We start from the raw sequence: 17971 nt of genomic DNA, 5'->3' as shown, positions 1-17971 counted from the left end.
AAGTGGGGAAGACAGAGAATTGAGAGAGAAAATGAGAGGGAGAGGAGAGAGAGAGAGAGAGAGAGAGAGAGAGAGAGAGAGAGAGAGAGAGAGAGAGGGAGAGAGAGAGGGAGAGAGAGGGAGAGAGAGGGAGAGAGAGTGAGAAAGAGAGGGAGAGAGAGAGGGTTCTTTCCATAGAAGTTTGTGTGTGTGTGTGTGTGTGTGTGTGTGTGTGTGTGTGTGTGTGTGTGTGTGTGTGTGTGTGTGTGTGTGTGTGTGTGTGTGTGTGTGTGTGTGTGTGTGTGTGTGTGTGTGTGTGTGTGTGTGTGTGTGCGAGGGAGGGATGGAGGGAGGGAGGGAAACCCAACTTGAGTCAACAAATACGAGAAAGCTGATTTTGCCAGGAAACCCCTGTCTGTGTCTGTGAAACCCCTGTCTGTGTCTGTGAAACCCCTGTCTGTGTCTGTGAAAGCCCTGTCTGTGTCTGTGAAATCCCTGTCTGTGTCTGTGAAACCCCTGTCTGTGTCAGTGACGTCCTGAATCTGTGAGAGAGTTACGTGTGTGTGTGTCTGTGAGCTTGTTACGTGTGCGTGTGTCTGTGAGCGTATTTCATGTGTGTGTCTATGAGTGTGTTTTGTGTATGTGTATGTCTGTGAGCGTGTTCTGTGTGTGTGTGTGCCTGTTTCTTCTGTGTCTGTGAACATGTTTCGTATGTGTGTGTGTGTGTCTGTGAGCGTGTTTCGTGTGTATGTGTGTCTGTGAGTGTGTTTTGTGTTTCGCGTGTGTGCGTGTCATTGCGTGTGTTTCATGTGTGTGTCTGTGAGCATGTTTTGTGTGTGTGTGTGTCTGTGAGCATGTGTTGTCTGTGAGCATGTGTCGTGTGTGTGTCTGTGAGCGTGTTTCATGTTTCTGTCTGTGAGCATGTTTTGTGTGTGTGTGTGTGTGTGTCTGTGAGCATGTGTCGTCTGTGAGCATGTGTCGTGTGTGTGTCTGTGAGCGTGTTTCTTGTTTCTGTCTGTGAGCGTGTTTTGTGTGTGTCTGGGAGCGTGTTTCGTGTGGGTGCATGCATTATTTGGTGTTCTACGTTGTACACTGAGGATATTTTTGAAGAATTCTGCATGCAGAGTCACAATTTTGTGTTCGTCTCATTTTGTGAGTTCTTGGTTGGTGAGCGGACCCCAGACCTCACTCACAACCATAAAGGGCAATGGGTTCTATAACTGATACAAGTATTTTTAGCCAAATCCTGATTGATATGTTGAATTTTATGTTCCATTTGATGGCATAGAAGGTCCTTCTTGCCTTGTCTCTCAGATTGTTCACAACTTTGTAGAAGTTACCTGTGGTATTTGTTGACCTTTTTTGGAACACCATTATTTTTGTCTTACTGAGATGTACTGTCAAGGCCCAGGTCTGTCAGTGCCCAGGTCTGTCAAGGCCCAGGTCTGTCAGGGCCCAGGTCTGTCAGGGCTCAGGTCTGTCAGGGCCCAGGTCTATCAGGGCCCAGGTCTGTCAGGGCCCAGGTCTGTCAAGGCCCAGGTCTGTCAGGGCCCAGGTCTGTCAGGGCTCAGGTCTGTCAGGGCCCAGGTCTATCAGGGCCCAGGTCTATCAGGGCCCAGGTCTGTCAGGGCCCAGGTTGTCAGGGCCCAGGTTGTCAGGATTTGGCCAGGGTTGTTCCGGTTTTTGGTCACTAGATGCCCCCATTGTGCCTTTTGACCTTTTCTTTTCCCTTGATCCCCATTATTATTTGCACCTGTGCCTAGTTTCCCCTGATTGTATTTAAACCCTTTGTTTTCCTCAGTTCTTTGCTCTGTGTTTGTATGTTAACACCCAGCCCTAGTACTCTGTGAACTTTTGTTGATCCCGGTGGACTCTCTTGTGGAATTCTGTTTTTTGTTCTTGTTTGTTTGTTTTTAAGTATCTTTTGAGGCTTTTTTGTGCTATACCTTCCACCTTGTGGATTTACCTTTTTGTCTTGGAGGATTACCTTTGTTCTTGTGGAATTCCTTTTGAGGTTGTGGAGTTACATGTTTTCCTGAAGAACTTCACTTTTTTACTTCATTAAATACACCGTCTCAAGTACTGCTGTGTCTGCCTCATCTTCTGGGTTCTGCTGACTATTCGTGGCTCAGTTGGTTTAGTGACTGTTTCTCACTCCGGAGACCCGGGTTCGTAACCGGGTCCTGACAGAAACACAGAGCCAGAAATGAACCCAGAGGCAGCCAGTTCCCAGGACCTTGTTGCCATGCTGTCCCACCACCAGGAGACTGTCCAACGCCACAAAGCCGCCCTGGTTCAGCAAGAGGCCTTCATGGCTAGACATTCTCATCTTCTGTCGGAGATGCTGACTTCCATAAAGCAGATATCTGATCGACTTACCCCGGCAACAGTTCCAGTCCCAGTACCTCAGATTCACGTACCCATGGCAGTTAACCCTCTGGCTGAACCTCGTCTTCCACCTCCCCAACGGTTCTCAGGTGATCCAAGTGCTTGTAAAGGGTTTCTCACCCAATGTTCTCTCTCCTTCGTCGTTCCCCACCGACCGGTCTAAGATCGCATATATCATCACCCTGCTGTCGGAAAAAGCCCTGGCCTGGGCTACTGCTGTGTGGAATGCCCATAGTTCCTGCTGTGCCAGATACTCTGCCTTTGCTGAGGAATTCAAACGAGTGTTTCAAGGCCCAAGCAGTGGTCCTGACTCAGCCAAACAGCTCCTGACTCTCCACCAAGGTCGGCGCAGCGTGACGGACTATGCCATCCAGTTCCGCACGGTGGCAGCAGCGAGTGGCTGGAACAACGAGGCGCTCACGGTGTGCTTTCTGAAAGGCCTTTCCGACACTATCCAAGATGAACTGGACACTCGGGAACCACCGGACAAACTCGAGTCCCTGATCAAGTTGGCCTCACGCATTGACCAGCGTCTGAGAGAGAGAGAACTCAACCGTAGACCTCTAGCCGCTATCATTCCCAGCTCCGAGTCCCCACCTTTATCCTCGCTGGCTCCACCGGAACTCATGCAGATTGGACGCATCTCCCAGGCTGAGAGAGACCGCCGGATGAGGGAGCGACGCTGTCTATATTGCGGCAAACCGGGCCATTTCCGTTCCACGTGTCCCGGGCTCCAGGGAAACGCTCTGTCCCGTACAGACCGGGGGGAACTGTAACGGGAAACATAACCTCCTCCCATCCGTCCAACTCCCGTCTGCTCATTCCAGTCATCCTTTCCTGGGACAACCACAAGCTTCACCTTCAAGCCTTGGTAGACTCTGGAGCCACAGGTAACTTCATGGATGGTGTCTGGGCGAAGGAGAATGGCGTTCCCTCTGAACCTCTAAAGGGTTACTACATTGGATGGAAGCCCTTTGGGTTCTGGACTTGTCACTCATGTCACTACCTCCTTGCGACTTTCAGTTTCACAACACCAGGAATTGATGAACTTTCATTTGATCTCCTGTTCCGAGTTCCCTCTCGTCCTTGGATACCCCTGGCTTCACAGCCATAACCCTCACATCGACTGGTCTGTGGGCACTATCAAGCAGTGGGGTCATACGTGCCAAGCTACTTGTATTTTCCCGAATTCCCCGAGTTCTACTCTCGAGTCTTTAGAAACCATCGACCTGACCAGAGTTCCCGAGTGTTACCATGACCTCAAACTGGTATTTAGCAAACAGAGGGCCACCATGCTACCACCCCATAGACCTTATGATTGCCCCATCGAACTGTTTCCGGGCACTTGCCCCCCCAGGGGTCGGATCTTTTCCCTATCTCCACCCGAACGAGCTGCTATGGATACCTACATCAAGGATGCTCTGGAAGCAGGCCTCATGCGTCCATCCACCTCCCCGGCGGGAGCAGGGTTTTTCTTTGTGGCCAAGAAAGACGGTGGATTACGTCCTTGCATCGACTACCGGGGACTCAATGCCATAACCGTCCGTAACCGTTACCAGCTACCCCTTATGGCCACAGCCTTCGAGCTGCTCCAGGAAGCAGTTGTTTTCACTAAGCTTGACCTGCGGAACGCATACCATCTTGTGCGGATCAGACCTGGTGACGAGTGGAAGACCGCTTTCAACACGCCTACTGGTCACTATGAATACTTGGTGATGCCCTTCGGCCTGACCAACGCCCCAGCGGTGTTCCAAGCGCTCATAAACGATGTGCTTAGGGATATGCTTAACATATTTGTGTTCGTTTACTTGGATGACATCCTCATCTTTTCGAGCTCTCTTCAAGAACACACAAAGCATGTCAGACAAGTACTCAAACGCCTCCTAGACAGCCATCTGTACGTTAAGCCGGAAAAATGTGAATTCCATTCATCCCGAGTACAATTCCTGGGATTTGTAGTGGAACCCGGTCGAGTCCAAATGGACCCCAGGAAGGTAGGGGCGGTAGCGGATTGGCCCACCCCCAAATCCGTTAAGGAAGTTCAGCGTTTCCTGAGCTTCACTAACTTTTACCGCAAGTTCATCAAGAACTTCAGCTTGGTGGCAGCCCCTCTCTCAGCTTTAACCAAGGGTGGCAATGCAAGGTTTTTGTGGGGAAGAGACGCTGAGACGGCCTTCCAAGGACTCAAGCAGCGCGTCCTCTCTGCTCCCATCCTGATACTACCGACTACGGATGAACCGTTTGTGGTGGAGGTAGATGCCTCAGAGGTTGGTGTTGGAGCTGTCCTGTCTCAGAGGGGTGAAGACAAGAAGCTTCATCCGTGCGCTTTCTTCTCACACCGGCTTACCCCGGCTGAGAGGAACTACGATGTGGGGGATCGTGAACTCCTAGCGGTTAAGATGGCATTGAAGGAATGGAGACACTGGCTCGAGGGGGCTTCTCACCCGTTTCAAGTGCTTACGGACCACAAAAATCTGGAGTATATCCAGCAGGCGAAGCGGTTGAACTCTAGACAAGCTAGATGGTCTCTTTTCTTCAATCGATTCCAGTTTATTCTCACCTATCGGCCCGGGTCGAAGAATCTCAAACCGGATGCCCTGTCCCTGTCATGTTTTGTCATTGATTGTCATGTCTTGTCCCTGTGCTTCCCCTTCTATTCGTTTCCCTCTGCTGGTCTTATTAGGTTCTTTCCCTCTTTCTATCCCTCTCTCTCCCCCTCCCTCTCTCACTCTCCCGCTCTCTCTTCTCTCTATCGTTCCGTTCCTGCTCCCAGCTGTTCCTATTCCCCTAATCATCATTTAGTCTTCCCACACCTGTTCCCGATCCTTTTCCCTGATTAGAGTCCCTATTTCTCTCCTTGTTTTCCGTTCCTGCCCTGTCGGATCCTTGTCTATATTCACCGTGCTGTGTCTATGTTTTGCCCTGTCGTGTCGTGTTTCCCTCAGATGCTGCGTGGTGAGCAGGTGTCTGAGTCTGCTAGGTTCAAGTGCCTTCCCGAGGCAACCTGCAGTTCTTGATCATGTCTTCAGTCTGTTCTCGTCTTTACGAGTAGTATTATGCCTTTTGTTTTGTTAAGTATCTTACTGGATTAAAGACTCTGTTTTTCGCCAAGTCGCTTTTGGGTCCTCATTCACCTGCATGACAGAAGGATCCGACCAAGGAATGGACCCAGCGACTACAGACGTTCGTAACACTGCCGTCGAGATCCAAGGAGCCATGCTCGGCAGACACGAGCAGGAATTGTCTGCTGCTCGCCATGCCGTGGAGAACCTGGCCGCTCAGGTTTCCGACCTCTCTGGACAGTTCCAGAGTCTTCGTCTCGTGCCACCTGTTACTTCCTGGCCTGCCGAGCCTCCAGAACCTAGGGTTAATAACCCACCTTGCTACTCCGGGCAGCCCACTGAGTGCCGCTCCTTTCTCACCCAGTGTGAGATTGTGTTCTCTCTCCAACCCAACACATACTCTAGAGAGAGAGCTCGGGTTGCTTACGTCATTTCACTCCTTACTGGCCGGGCTCGAGAGTGGGGCACAGCTATCTGGGAGGCAAGGGCTGATTGCTCTAACAAATACCAGAACTTTAAAGAGGAGATGATTCGGGTTTTTGACCGTTCAGTTTTGGTAGGGAGGCTTCTAGGGCCCTGGCTTCCCTATGCCAAGGTGATCGATCCATAACGGATTACTCTATTGAGTTTCGCACTCTTGCTGCCTCTAGTGAGTGGAATGAGCCGGCGCTGCTCGCTCGTTTTCTGGAGGGACTCCACGCAGTGGTTAAGGATGAGATTCTCTCCCGGGAGGTTCCTTCAGATGTGGACTCTTTGATTGCTCTCGCCATCCGCATAGAACGACGGGTAGATCTTCGTCACCGGGCTCGTGGAAGAGAGCTCGCATCAACGGTGTTTCCCTGCTCCGCATCGCAACCATCTCCCTCCTCTGGCTCAGAGACTGAGCCCATGCAGCTGGGAGGGATTCGCATCTCGACTAAGGAGAGGGAACGGAGGATCACCAACCGCCTGTGCCTCTATTGCGGATTTGATGGACATTTTGTCAATTCATGTCCAGTAAAAGGCCAGAGCTCATCAGTAAGCGTAGGGCTACTGGTGAGCGCTACTACTCAGGTCTCTTCATCTAGATCATGTACTACTATGTCGGTCCATCTACGCTGGACCGGTTCGGGTGCTACATGCAGTGCCTTGATTGACTCTGGGGCTGAGGGTTGTTTCATGGACGAAGCATGGGCTCGGAAACATGACATTCCTTTCAGACAGTTAGACAAGCCTACGCCCATGTTTGCCTTAGATGGTAGTCATCTTCCCAGTATCAGATTTGAGACACTACCTTTAACTCTCACAGTATCTGGTAACCACAGTGAGACTATTTCTTTTTTGATTTTCGTTCACCTTTTACACCTGTTGTTTTGGGTCATCCCTGGCTAGTATGTCATAATCCTTCTATTAATTGGTCTAGTAATTCTATCCTATCCTGGAACGTTTCTTGTCATGTGAAGTGTTTAATGTCTGCCATCCCTCCCATTTCTTCTGTCCCCACTTCTCAGGAGGAACCTGGCGATTTGACAGGAGTGCCGGAGGAATATCATGATCTGCGCACGGTCTTCAGTCGGTCCCGAGCCAACTCCCTTCCTCCTCACCGGTCGTATGATTGTAGTATTGATCTCCTTCCGGGGACCACTCCTCCTCGGGGTAGACTATACTCTCTGTCGGCTCCCGAACGTAAGGCTCTCGAGGATTATTTATCTGTGTCTCTTGGACGCCGGTACCATAGTGCCTTCTTCCTCTCCGGCCGGGGCGGGGTTCTTTTTTGTTAAGAAGAAGGACGGTACTCTGCGCCCCTGCGTGGATTATCGAGGGCTGAATGACATAACGGTTAAGAATCGTTATCCGCTTCCCCTTATGTCATCAGCCTTCGAGATTCTGCAGGGAGCCAGGTGCTTTACTAAGTTGGACCTTCGTAACGCTTACCATCTCGTGCGCATCAGAGAGGGGGACGAGTGGAAAACGGCGTTTAACACTCCGTTAGGGCATTTTGAGTACCGGGTTCTGCCGTTTGGTCTCGCCAATGCGCCAGCTGTTTTTCAGGCATTAGTTAATGATGTTCTGAGAGACATGCTGAACATCTTTGTTTTTGTCTATCTTGACGATATCCTGATTTTTTCACCGTCACTCGAGATTCATGTTCAGCACGTTCGACGTGTTCTACAGCGCCTTTTAGAGAATTGTCTCTACGTAAAGGCTGAGAAGTGCTCTTTTCATGTCTCCTCCGTTACTTTTCTCGGTTCCGTTATTTCCGCTGAAGGCATTCAGATGGATTCCGCTAAGGTCCAAGCTGTCAGTGATTGGCCCGTTCCAAGGTCACGTGTCGAGTTGCAGCGCTTTTTAGGTTTCGCTAATTTCTATCGGCGTTTCATTCGTAATTTCGGTCAAGTTGCTGCCCCTCTCACAGCTCTTACTTCTGTCAAGACGTGTTTTAAGTGGTCCGGTTCCGCCCAGGGAGCTTTTGATCTTCTAAAAGAATGTTTTACGTCCGCTCCTATCCTCGTTACTCCTGACGTCACTAGACAATTCATTGTCGAGGTTGACGCTTCAGAGGTAGGCGTGGGAGCCATTCTATCCCAGCGCTTCCAGTCTGACGATAAGGTTCATCCTTGCGCTTATTTTTCTCATCGCCTGTCGCCATCTGAGCGCAACTATGATGTGGGTAACCGTGAACTGCTCGCCATCCGCTTAGCCCTAGGCGAATGGCGACAGTGGTTGGAGGGGGCGACCGTTCCTTTTGTCGTTTGGACAGACCATAAGAACCTTGAGTACATCCGTTCTGCCAAACGACTTAATGCCCGTCAAGCTCGTTGGGCGTTGTTTTTCGCTCGTTTCGAGTTTGTGATTTCTTACCGTCCGGGTAGCAAGAACACCAAGCCTGATGCCTTATCCCGTCTGTTTAGTTCTTCTGTGGCTTCTACTGATCCCGAGGGATTCTTCCTTATGGGCGTGTTGTCGGGTTGACAGTCTGGGGAATTGAAAGACAGGTTAAGCAAGCACTCACGCACACTGCGTCGCCGCGCGCTTGTCCTAGTAACCTCCTTTTCGTTCCTGTTTCCACTCGTCTGGCTGTTCTTCAGTGGGCTCACTCTGCCAAGTTAGCTGGTCATCCCGGTGTTCGAGGCACTCTTGCGTCTATTCGCCAGCGCTTTGGTGGCCGACTCAGGAGCGTGACACGCGCCGTTTCGTGGCTGCTTGTTCGGACTGCGCGCAGACTAAGTCGGGTAACTCTCCTCCTGCCGGTCGTCTCAGACCGCTCCCATTCCTTCTCGACCATGGTCTCACATCGCCCTAGACTTCATTACCGGTCTGCCTTTGTCTGCGGGAAGACTGTGATTCTTACGGTTGTCGATAGGTTCTCTAAGGCGGCACATTTCATTCCCCTCGCTAAACTTCCTTCCGCTAAGGAGACGGCACAAATCATTATCGAGAATGTGTTCAGAATTCATGGCCTCCCGTTAGACGCCGTTTCAGACAGAGGCCCGCAATTCACGTCACAGTTTTGGAGGGAGTTCTGTCGTTTGATTGGTGCGTCCGTCAGTCTCTCTTCCGGGTTTCATCCCCAGTCTAACGGTCAAGCAGAGAGGGCCAATCAGACGATTGGTCGCATACTACGCAGCCTTTCTTTCAGAAACCCTGCGTCTTGGGCAGAACAGCTCCCTGGGCAGAATACGCTCACAACTCGCTTCCTTCGTCTGCTACCGGGTTATCTCCGTTTCAGAGTAGTCTGGGTTACCAGCCTCCTCTATTCTCTTCCCAGCTTGCCGAGTCCAGCGTTCCCTCCGCTCAAGCGTTTGTCCAACGTTGTGAGCGCACCTGGAGGAGGGTGAGGTCTGCACTTTGCCGTTACAGGGCACAGACTGTGAGAGCCGCCAATAAACGCAGGATTAAGAGTCCAAGGTATTGTTGCGGCCAGAGAGTGTGGCTTTCCACTCGCAACCTTCCTCTTACGACAGCTTCTCGTAAGTTGACTCCGCGGTTCATTGGTCCGTTCCGTGTCTCCCAGGTCGTCAATCCTGTCGCTGTGCGACTGCTTCTTCCGCGACATCTTCGTCGCGTCCATCCTGTCTTCCATGTCTCCTGTGTCAAGCCCTTTCTTCGCACCCCGTTCGTCTTCCCTCCCCCTCCCGTCCTTGTCGAGAGCGCACCTATTTACAAAGTACATAAGATCATGGACATGCGTTCTCGGGGACGGGGTCACCAATACTTAGTGGATTGGGAGGGTTACGGTCCTGAGGAGAGGAGTTGGGTTCCGTCTCGGGACGTGCTGGACCGTTCACTCATTGATGATTTCCTCCGTTGCCGCCAGGATTCCTCCTCGAGTGCGCCAGGAGGCGCTCGGTGAGTGGGGGGGTACTGTCATGTTTTGTCATTGATTGTCATGTCTTGTCCCTGTGCTTCCCCTTCTATTCGTTTCCCTCTGCTGGTCTTATTAGGTTCTTTCCCTCTTTCTATCCCTCTCTCTCCCCCTCCCTCTCTCACTCTCCCGCTCTCTCTTCTCTCTATCGTTCCGTTCCTGCTCCCAGCTGTTCCTATTCCCCTAATCATCATTTAGTCTTCCCACACCTGTTCCCGATCCTTTTCCCTGATTAGAGTCCCTATTTCTCTCCTTGTTTTCCGATCCTGCCCTGTCGGATCCTTGTCTATATTCACCGTGCTGTGTCTATGTTTTGCCCTGTCGTGTCGTGTTTCCCTCAGATGCTGCGTGGTGAGCAGGTGTCTGAGTCTGCTAGGTTCAAGTGCCTTCCCGAGGCAACCTGCAGTTCTTGATCATGTCTTCAGTCTGTTCTCGTCTTTACGAGTAGTATTATGCCTTTTGTTTTGTTAAGTATCTTACTGGATTAAAGACTCTGTTTTCGCCAAGTCGCTTTTGGGTCCTCATTCACCTGCATGACAGTCCCGAGTCTACGCTCCTGCCATTCGAGATGACACGGACATGCCTGTCCTTCCTGCTGCTAAGATCGTGGCTCCGATCTCGTGGCAAGTTGAGGATACCGTGAGACGAGCTCAAGCTATTGAACCGGACCCGAAAGGAGGTCCTGCCAATCGGTAGTTTGTCCCCAAGGCAGTGAGGACTCAGGTCCTTCTGTGGGGGCACTCCTCTCGCCTCACCTGTCACCCGGGCGTAGGTCGCACCTTGGAGTTCATCCAGCGTAAGTTCTGGTGGCCTACCATAAGAGAAGACGTTGCCACTTTCGTCAATGCTTACCCCGTGTGCTGCCAGGGCAAATCTTCTCACCTCCGCCCGCAAGGACTCCTTCACCCTTTACCTGTTCCCCACAGACCCTGGTCCCATATCTCGTTGGACTTTATTACTGGCCTTCCTCCATCCCATGGCAATACTACTATCCTAGTCATAATCGACAGGTTTTCAAAGGCGGCCAGGTTCGTCCCTCTGACTAAGTTACCTTCTGCCAAGGAAACGGCTGAGTTGGTAATTAATCATGTGTTCCGAGTCTTCGGCATTCCTCAAGATATGGTTTCTGACAGAGGTCCCCAGTTCGCCTCTAGGTTTTGGAAGGCCTTCTGCCAACTCATGGGGGCTTCTGCCAGTCTATCTTCAGGGTACCATCCGGAGTCCAACGGCCAAACAGAGAGGATGAATCAAGAGCTGGAAACCACCCTCCGATGTATGACTCGTAACAACCCGTCCACATGGTCGTCCTTCATTGTTTGGGCCGAATACGCGCACAACACCTTGCGCTCCTCCTCCACTGGTATGTCCCGCACGAGTGTCAGTTTGGCTATGCCCCTCCATTGTTCCCGGACCAGGAGGCAGAAGTCAGAGTGCCTTCAGCCTTGAAGTTCGTCAGACGCTGTCGGCTTATGTGGAGGAAGACCCGTCTTAATCTTATGCGTTCCTCACAGAGGTACCAACAACAAGCCAACAGACGTCGCCGTCCCGGGCCTACCCTGCGCCCCGGCCAGAGAGTCTGGCTCTCCACAAGAGACTTACCACTACGGGTGGAGTCTCGCAAGCTGTCCCAAAAATACATCGGTCCCTTTAAGGTTGCCAGGAGAGTTAACCCTGTTTCTTATCGCCTACACTTACCCAGATCCCTTAAGATTAATCCCACGTTTCACATTTCCTTATTAAAACCTGTTGTTTTTTTCTCCCCTTGTCCCGGCAGACAGACCTCCCCCTCCGCCTCGTGTCATTGGAGGCCAGCCGGCTTATACCGTCCATCGGATACTGGATTCCCGCCGGGTGCAGCGGTCCTGGCAGTATCTGGTGGACTGGGAAGGCTACGGTCCCGAGGAGCGCTCCTGGGTTCCTGCCAAAGACATACTGGACCCTGACCTCATTCGTCAGTTCAGGGCCCTCCACCCTGAGAGAGCTGGTAGGAACGTCAGGAGCCGTTCCTAGGGGGGGGATTCTGTCAGGATTTGGCCAGGGTTGTTCCGGTTTTTGGTCACTAGATGCCCCCATTGTGCTTTTTGACCTTTTGTTTTCCCTTGATCCCCATTATTATTTGCACCTGTGCCTCGTTTTCCCTGATTGTATTTAAACCCTTTGTTTTACTCAGTTCTTTGCTCTGTGTTTGTATGTTAACACCCAGCCCTAGTACTCTGAACTCTTGTTGATCCCGGTGGACTCTCTTGTGAAATTCTGTTTTTTGTTCTTGTTTGTTTGTTTTTAAGTATCTTTTGAGGTTTTTTTGTGCTATACCTTCCACCTTGTGGATTTACCTTTTTGTCTTGGAGGATTACCTTTGTTCTTGTGGAATTCCTTTTGAGGTTGTGGAGTTGCATGTTTTCCTGAAGAACTTCACTTTTTAATTCATTAAATACACCGTCTCAAGTACTGCTGTGTCTGCCTCATCTTCTGGGTTCTGCTGACTATTCGTGGCTCAGTTGGTTTAGTGACTGTTTCTCACTCCGGAGACCCGGGTTCGTAACTGGGTCCTGACACAGGTCTGACAGAATCTGTGCAGAAGATCTAGATCTCCAGGCAGGTGTCTGTGTGCTGAGGGTGTCTGGTTCTGGTGTTTAGGTTGCCACAGACTAGTACATGTCTCTGGGCCTGGAAATGACTGATTTCCCCCTCTAGGATGGAGAAGCTCTCTTCATTAAAGTATGGGGATTCTATTGGGGGGATATAGGTATCACACATGAGGACATTTTTCTCTGTTGAGGTCATTTCCTTATTAATTTCTAGCCAGATGTTCCTGTTTTAACTAACTTAATAGAGTGAGTAGGTCTGCTCTGTATAAAATTAGCATACCCCCTGAGTCTCTCCCCTGTTTCACCCCTGGTAGTTTGGTGGATGGGACTACCAGCTCTCTGTAACCTAGAGGGCAGCTAGTGGGTCCGTCTCCTTTATACCATGTTTCTTGTAGGATGACAATGTCTCTCTCTTCCTCTCCTCCCCCCCATATATCTCCTCCCCCCATCTTTCTCTCTCTCTTCCCCCCTCCCCCATATTTTTTATATCTCTCTCTCTCCCCATTTCTCTCCACCTCTCTCTCTCTCTCTCTCTCTCTCTCTCTCCTCCTCTCCCCATCTCTTGTGTGTGTGTGTGTGTGTGTGTGTGTGTGTGTGTGTGTGTGTGTGTGGGAGGGAGGGAGGGAGGGAGGAAGCCCCACTTGAGTCAACCAGAAAGCTGATTTTGCCAGGAAACCCCGGTCTTGTCTTACTGAGTTCACACCACAGAACAGGGCTTTAGAAAACTGTGCTGTGTGTGTACAATGTTTCTCGTAGGATGACAATGTCTCTCTCTCTCTCTCTCTCTCTCTCTCTCTCTCTCTCTCTCTCTCTCTCTCTCTCTCTCTCTCTCTCTTCGCTATATAGTGTACTACTGTATGAGCCCTAGACAAAAGAAGTGGGGACAGTCAGTATTCTTCCCTAGTTTGGGTGTTCTTCCTCTAGCCTGTTCTGTTCTGTCCTCCACATGATTCACACACTCCCCCCTTCATGTCTCTGTTGCCTTCCCTCCCTCAGCTTACTTTTCACAGTTCCCCTCTTCCTTCACACTCCCCCCATCTTCCTGACTTTTCTATTCACACACACACACACACACACACACACACACACACACACACACACACACACACACACACACACACACACACACACACACACACACACACACACACACACACACACACACACACACACACACACACACACACACACACACACACACACACACACACACACACACACACACACACACACACACACGCACTCTTCCCTCCCCTCCATCCCTTTCTTCTCTCTTTCTCTATCTTCCTGACTCGTCTTTTCTTCTCTCTCCCCCCTCTTAGAAACAGCAGGGTGTCCCCCTCTTGGCTCTAAGTAACCCTCCCTCTCTCTCTCCCCCTACCCCCACCTCTCCTGTCCTCTCTCTCTCCCCCCTCAACACTACTCCCCACCTCATATAACTGCCTTTTCACAGAGCAGAGCTCCACAGTCCCTAACCACCAAATAATACAGCTAGAACAACTGCAGTAGACAGCAGTTCCCTAAACAGACAGCCAATGGAGTAACCCAACACAACCCAGAAATGACCTCAGCCTGGTCCTCACTAGTTACCACAGCCACAAAGTCATACATCCCGCCTATTTCTACCATTTCTGTTTTTAAACCTAAACTCAATCCTAACCTTAACCACATTGCTAACCTTATGCCTAACCTTAAATTAAGACCAAAAAGCTAATTTTTGTTTTCATTCATTTCTACGATATAGCTAATTTGACTTTGTGGCTCTGGTAACTAGTGGAACCCCCTCAGTCTGTGTAAGAACCAGATGAATACTCTGGGCTAACAGGAGGAAGCACTGACATGTTTGTTGCACTGTTATTAGTGTAAACCAATACTGTGACCAGTAAGTATAACCAGCCAATCACCTCTTCATATACCAGGAAGTAGAATCATCCAATCTCTCACCGCTTTACAGTATGGCCCAATGACCCTTACATGCCAGGAAGTATAGTCAGCCTATCACCTCTTACATACTGCAACCAGGAAGCAGAACCAGCCAATCGCCTCTCAATTTACTGCAACCAGGAAGAAGAATCAGCCAATCATGACTTACCTCTCTACAGTGCTGTGGCCCTCCCAAGGCTCCTGCTGTGGCCTGTTGCATCGCTGCCATCTGCTGCATCCTCTGCTGTAGTAAATGGGCGTGGTTCGCTGCTACAGATGCTGCTGTTCCGGCAGCACCCCCATGCTGCATTCCCCGATAACCTGCCATGGGGTTGGGGGGTCCCTGTCCAGGGGGTCCACCTCCCCCCATCTTCTGCTGCTGTCCTCCTTGGTGGTCCGGGTTGGGGTCAAAGTGGCGAAGGGGTTTGGTGTTAGTGAAGGAGTATGGGGGTTCTTGGTGGGGTACAGTGCCACCACTGCCTGGTTTGGACATGGACGGGTGTTGTCCTAGCTGGGCGTTAGTCTGTAGCTGCTGTGTGTTCGACTGTTGCTGTTGTTGTTGTTGTTGTTGCATTAGTAGCTTGAGGCTGCTGGGTTGACCTGCAGTCATGGCTTTGTAGAGCTGGCTAGACATATTGTTGTTTGGTCCTGACCCGTTCTGGGTGCTGTATGGATGTGGATGTTGGGTTTGGGGTTGGTTCTGGGGTTGAGGTTGAGGCTGGGGTTGAAGCAACGGACTAACATGGGGCTTGTCCGTCCTGTAGGGGGGCGAGGGCCTTGTGGCGCCTGATGTCGGTGCAACTCCGCTGGGCATGTAGTTGGCCTGGGACCCCTGGATGTTGGATGAAGTGCTGGATGTGGTGGTCGTTCCTCCAGGTAGGAGGGTACTCTGTGGGCTGAAGGGGGGTTGGGCGATAGCCGGACTGCCTAGCTTCTCTGGGTGGTAGGGTGGTGAAGGACCAGCGGATGGGAGACTCAGCGATCCCTGGGGGCTCTGGATGCTTCCAGCCGGGCTGAATGGTTGCTGGTGGAGTGGGGAGGAGTTGGGGAGGTTGGACAGTTTCTGGCTGCCCCAGGGTGAGCCTTGCTGGGATAGAGGAGGGATAGAGGCCTGGGTCTGGTTCTGGGACTGGTTCTGCTGGATAGGGGTGTTAGAAGAAAGGTGTTTGTTGGAGTTGGACGCCATTTGCTGGAGCTGTTGGGCTCGCGATACTTCGTGCCACGTGGAACCGGGTCGAGACGAAAGGGCGGCTGAGAGCATTGGAGAACGAGCTTGATTCTGGGATGAAGAGGAGTGATGAGGAGAAGCCGATAGGGGTGAGGGGACTGGTTTGGAGGGGTGGGGGATGGAGTAGGGAGCTCCAGCCGGACTCGGGCCTACTTGGGGAGACCCGGCCTGGGGAAAGCCTGGGGAACGGGTGAGGTGGCTCTCCAGGTGAGAGGTGGGTCTCTGGGGGGAGCGTTTGGGCGAGTGTGGGTGGATATACCCTGGCCCATGCCCTTGATTCTGATTCTGCTCCTCTTTATTCCCCAGTATCTTGTCAAGATCCAACTCCGTCAACGACGGATCCGGGTTCTTAGTCAGTTCATCCAGAATATCTTGCAGCTCCTGCTCAACCGATGGGGCCGACGAGGAGCTTCCATTGGGGTGAAAATGTCCTCCACCAACACCCGCAGACCCTGGACTCGCCTTAGGGGGCATTGAGTAAGGCGACCCCAGCCCGGGGTTACCGTTCCCCGGCCTGTTACCTTCCAGTGATCCCTGACTTCCAGGACCCCCATGACCTCCAGAACTCTGTCCTCTAGAGTAAGGACTCTGCTGGAAGCTGCTACCCATGGAGAGGGTCACATCCTCCAGGCAGAGTCGCTTGGCGGGCACCCCAGGACCCTGGGTCATGGAGGTACCGTAGGAGGTACCGTTCAGACCAAGACCTGGGCCGTTACCGGGCCCTTGGCCCTGCCGTAAACCTCCCTGGTAGGCCCCCTCGGTCGCAGTCAGCCTCCTCTTCAGTGATCCAGACAGCTGGAGGGAAAAGAGAGAAGGTGAGTAACACATAGAATTACCAAACAGAATGACAACCAGCACCATCAGACACCACCAAACAGAATGACAACCAGCACCATCAGACACCACCAAACAGAATGACAACCAGCACCATCAGACACCACCAAACAGAATGACAACCAGCACCATCAGACACCACCAAACAGAATGACTAACAGCACCATCAGACAGCACCAAACAGAATGACAACCAGCACCATCAGACACCACCAAACAGAATGACTATCAGCACCATCAGACAGCACCAAACAGAATGACTATCAGCACCATCAGACACCACCAAACAGAATGACTATCAGCACCATCAGACACCACCAAACAGAATGACAATCAGTACCATCAGACACCACCAAACATAATGAGTATCAGCACCATCAGACACCACCAAACAGAATGACTATCAACATTGTAGCTTCATATTGTCGATAAAGCTTTCTATTTTCAACATTGTACCTTTCTATAGTCTCAACATATGATACAGTCTATCATGGTCTTCCCACTCGGTGTCTGGCAGGTCTATAGGGATCTCAGGGCTCTGGTATATAGCTAACCCACCAGTCACCACACACACACACACACACACACACACACACACACACACACACACACACACACACACACACACACACACACACACACACACACACACACACACACACACACACACACACACACACACACACACACACACACACACACACACACACAGTGCTGTCTTATTAGTGTTTCTGTTCTTTCATCCCTGCAGCTGCATCCACACTGGTGCCAGAAGTGGGATCCGTAGGCTCTTTTGTGTGTGTGTGTGTGTGCCAGGAGTGGGATAAGAAGGATCACTGACTGAGAAGACTGTTTCTATTACCACTGACGGGTCAATGTCACCCCCCCTCACCCCAAGAGCCCCAGGAGCAACCCGAGAAGGATTAAGACACCCCCTAACCCCCCATCCCCAAATTCTCTGGAACCCCCTGTAAACTTCAAACTCTAAAGCCCCTCATTGGGATTCTATGCTATTCAAAGAGAGATGCAGAGGTAGAGGATGCTTTCATCTAATTCCATAGTTAGATAACAGTCTTTTAGTTGTGGTGGCTGGAACTTTGAAGTAAGATGCTTTGTTTTCATGACATGGGTTCTAGAATGTAGTCTAAAAGGGTTCTAGAATGTAGTCTAAAAGGGTTCTAGAATGTAGTCTAAAAGGGTTCTAGAATGTAGTCTAAAAGGGTTCTAGAATGTAGTCTAAAAGGGTTCTAGAATGTAGTCTAAAAGGGCGTGTCAGAAGGGATCCAAGTGGTCTGGAGCATTCTAAGAGCGTTGAATTCTTCTGATGTTTGCAGTGATCATCAACATTCCTAAAGAGCTCTTCAGCCAAAAGACTAATGAAGGTTGAATCACTGGATGATGCCAAAGAAGAGAAATGGAGAGACAGAGATGTAAAGATGGAGAGACAGGGTGAGAGAGGGCATTTCTCCTTTGACAAAATAATCCATCTACCTGACAGATGTGGCATATCAAGAAGCATGACCTTTACATGATCATTATATATATCCATAGAAAGAGGAGTGGGAGGCCTCGGTGCACAATTGAGCAAGAGGACAAGTACATTAGAGTGTCTAGTTTGAGAAACA

The 17971-nt window shown here is 50.9% G+C and overlaps 1 protein-coding gene across 1 annotated transcript in view; it reads right to left on the bottom strand.

Moving 5' to 3' along the window:
* LOC124008463 (trithorax group protein osa-like) overlaps positions 1–17971 on the bottom strand; it is a 183367-nt gene that overhangs the window by 58093 nt on the left and 107303 nt on the right. Inside the window, exon 2 of the mRNA XM_046319759.1 lies at positions 14455–16308. Within this exon, the coding sequence (XP_046175715.1) occupies positions 14455–16308 (1854 nt within the window). The remainder of the gene's footprint in view (positions 1–14454; positions 16309–17971) is intronic.

The sequence above is a fragment of the Oncorhynchus gorbuscha genome, linkage group LG21 (genome assembly GCF_021184085.1).
Source record: "Oncorhynchus gorbuscha isolate QuinsamMale2020 ecotype Even-year linkage group LG21, OgorEven_v1.0, whole genome shotgun sequence".
Lineage (NCBI taxonomy): Eukaryota > Metazoa > Chordata > Actinopteri > Salmoniformes > Salmonidae > Oncorhynchus > Oncorhynchus gorbuscha.
Note: the sequence above shows the minus strand (reverse complement) of the source record. Positions and strands in the feature narration are given on the sequence as shown.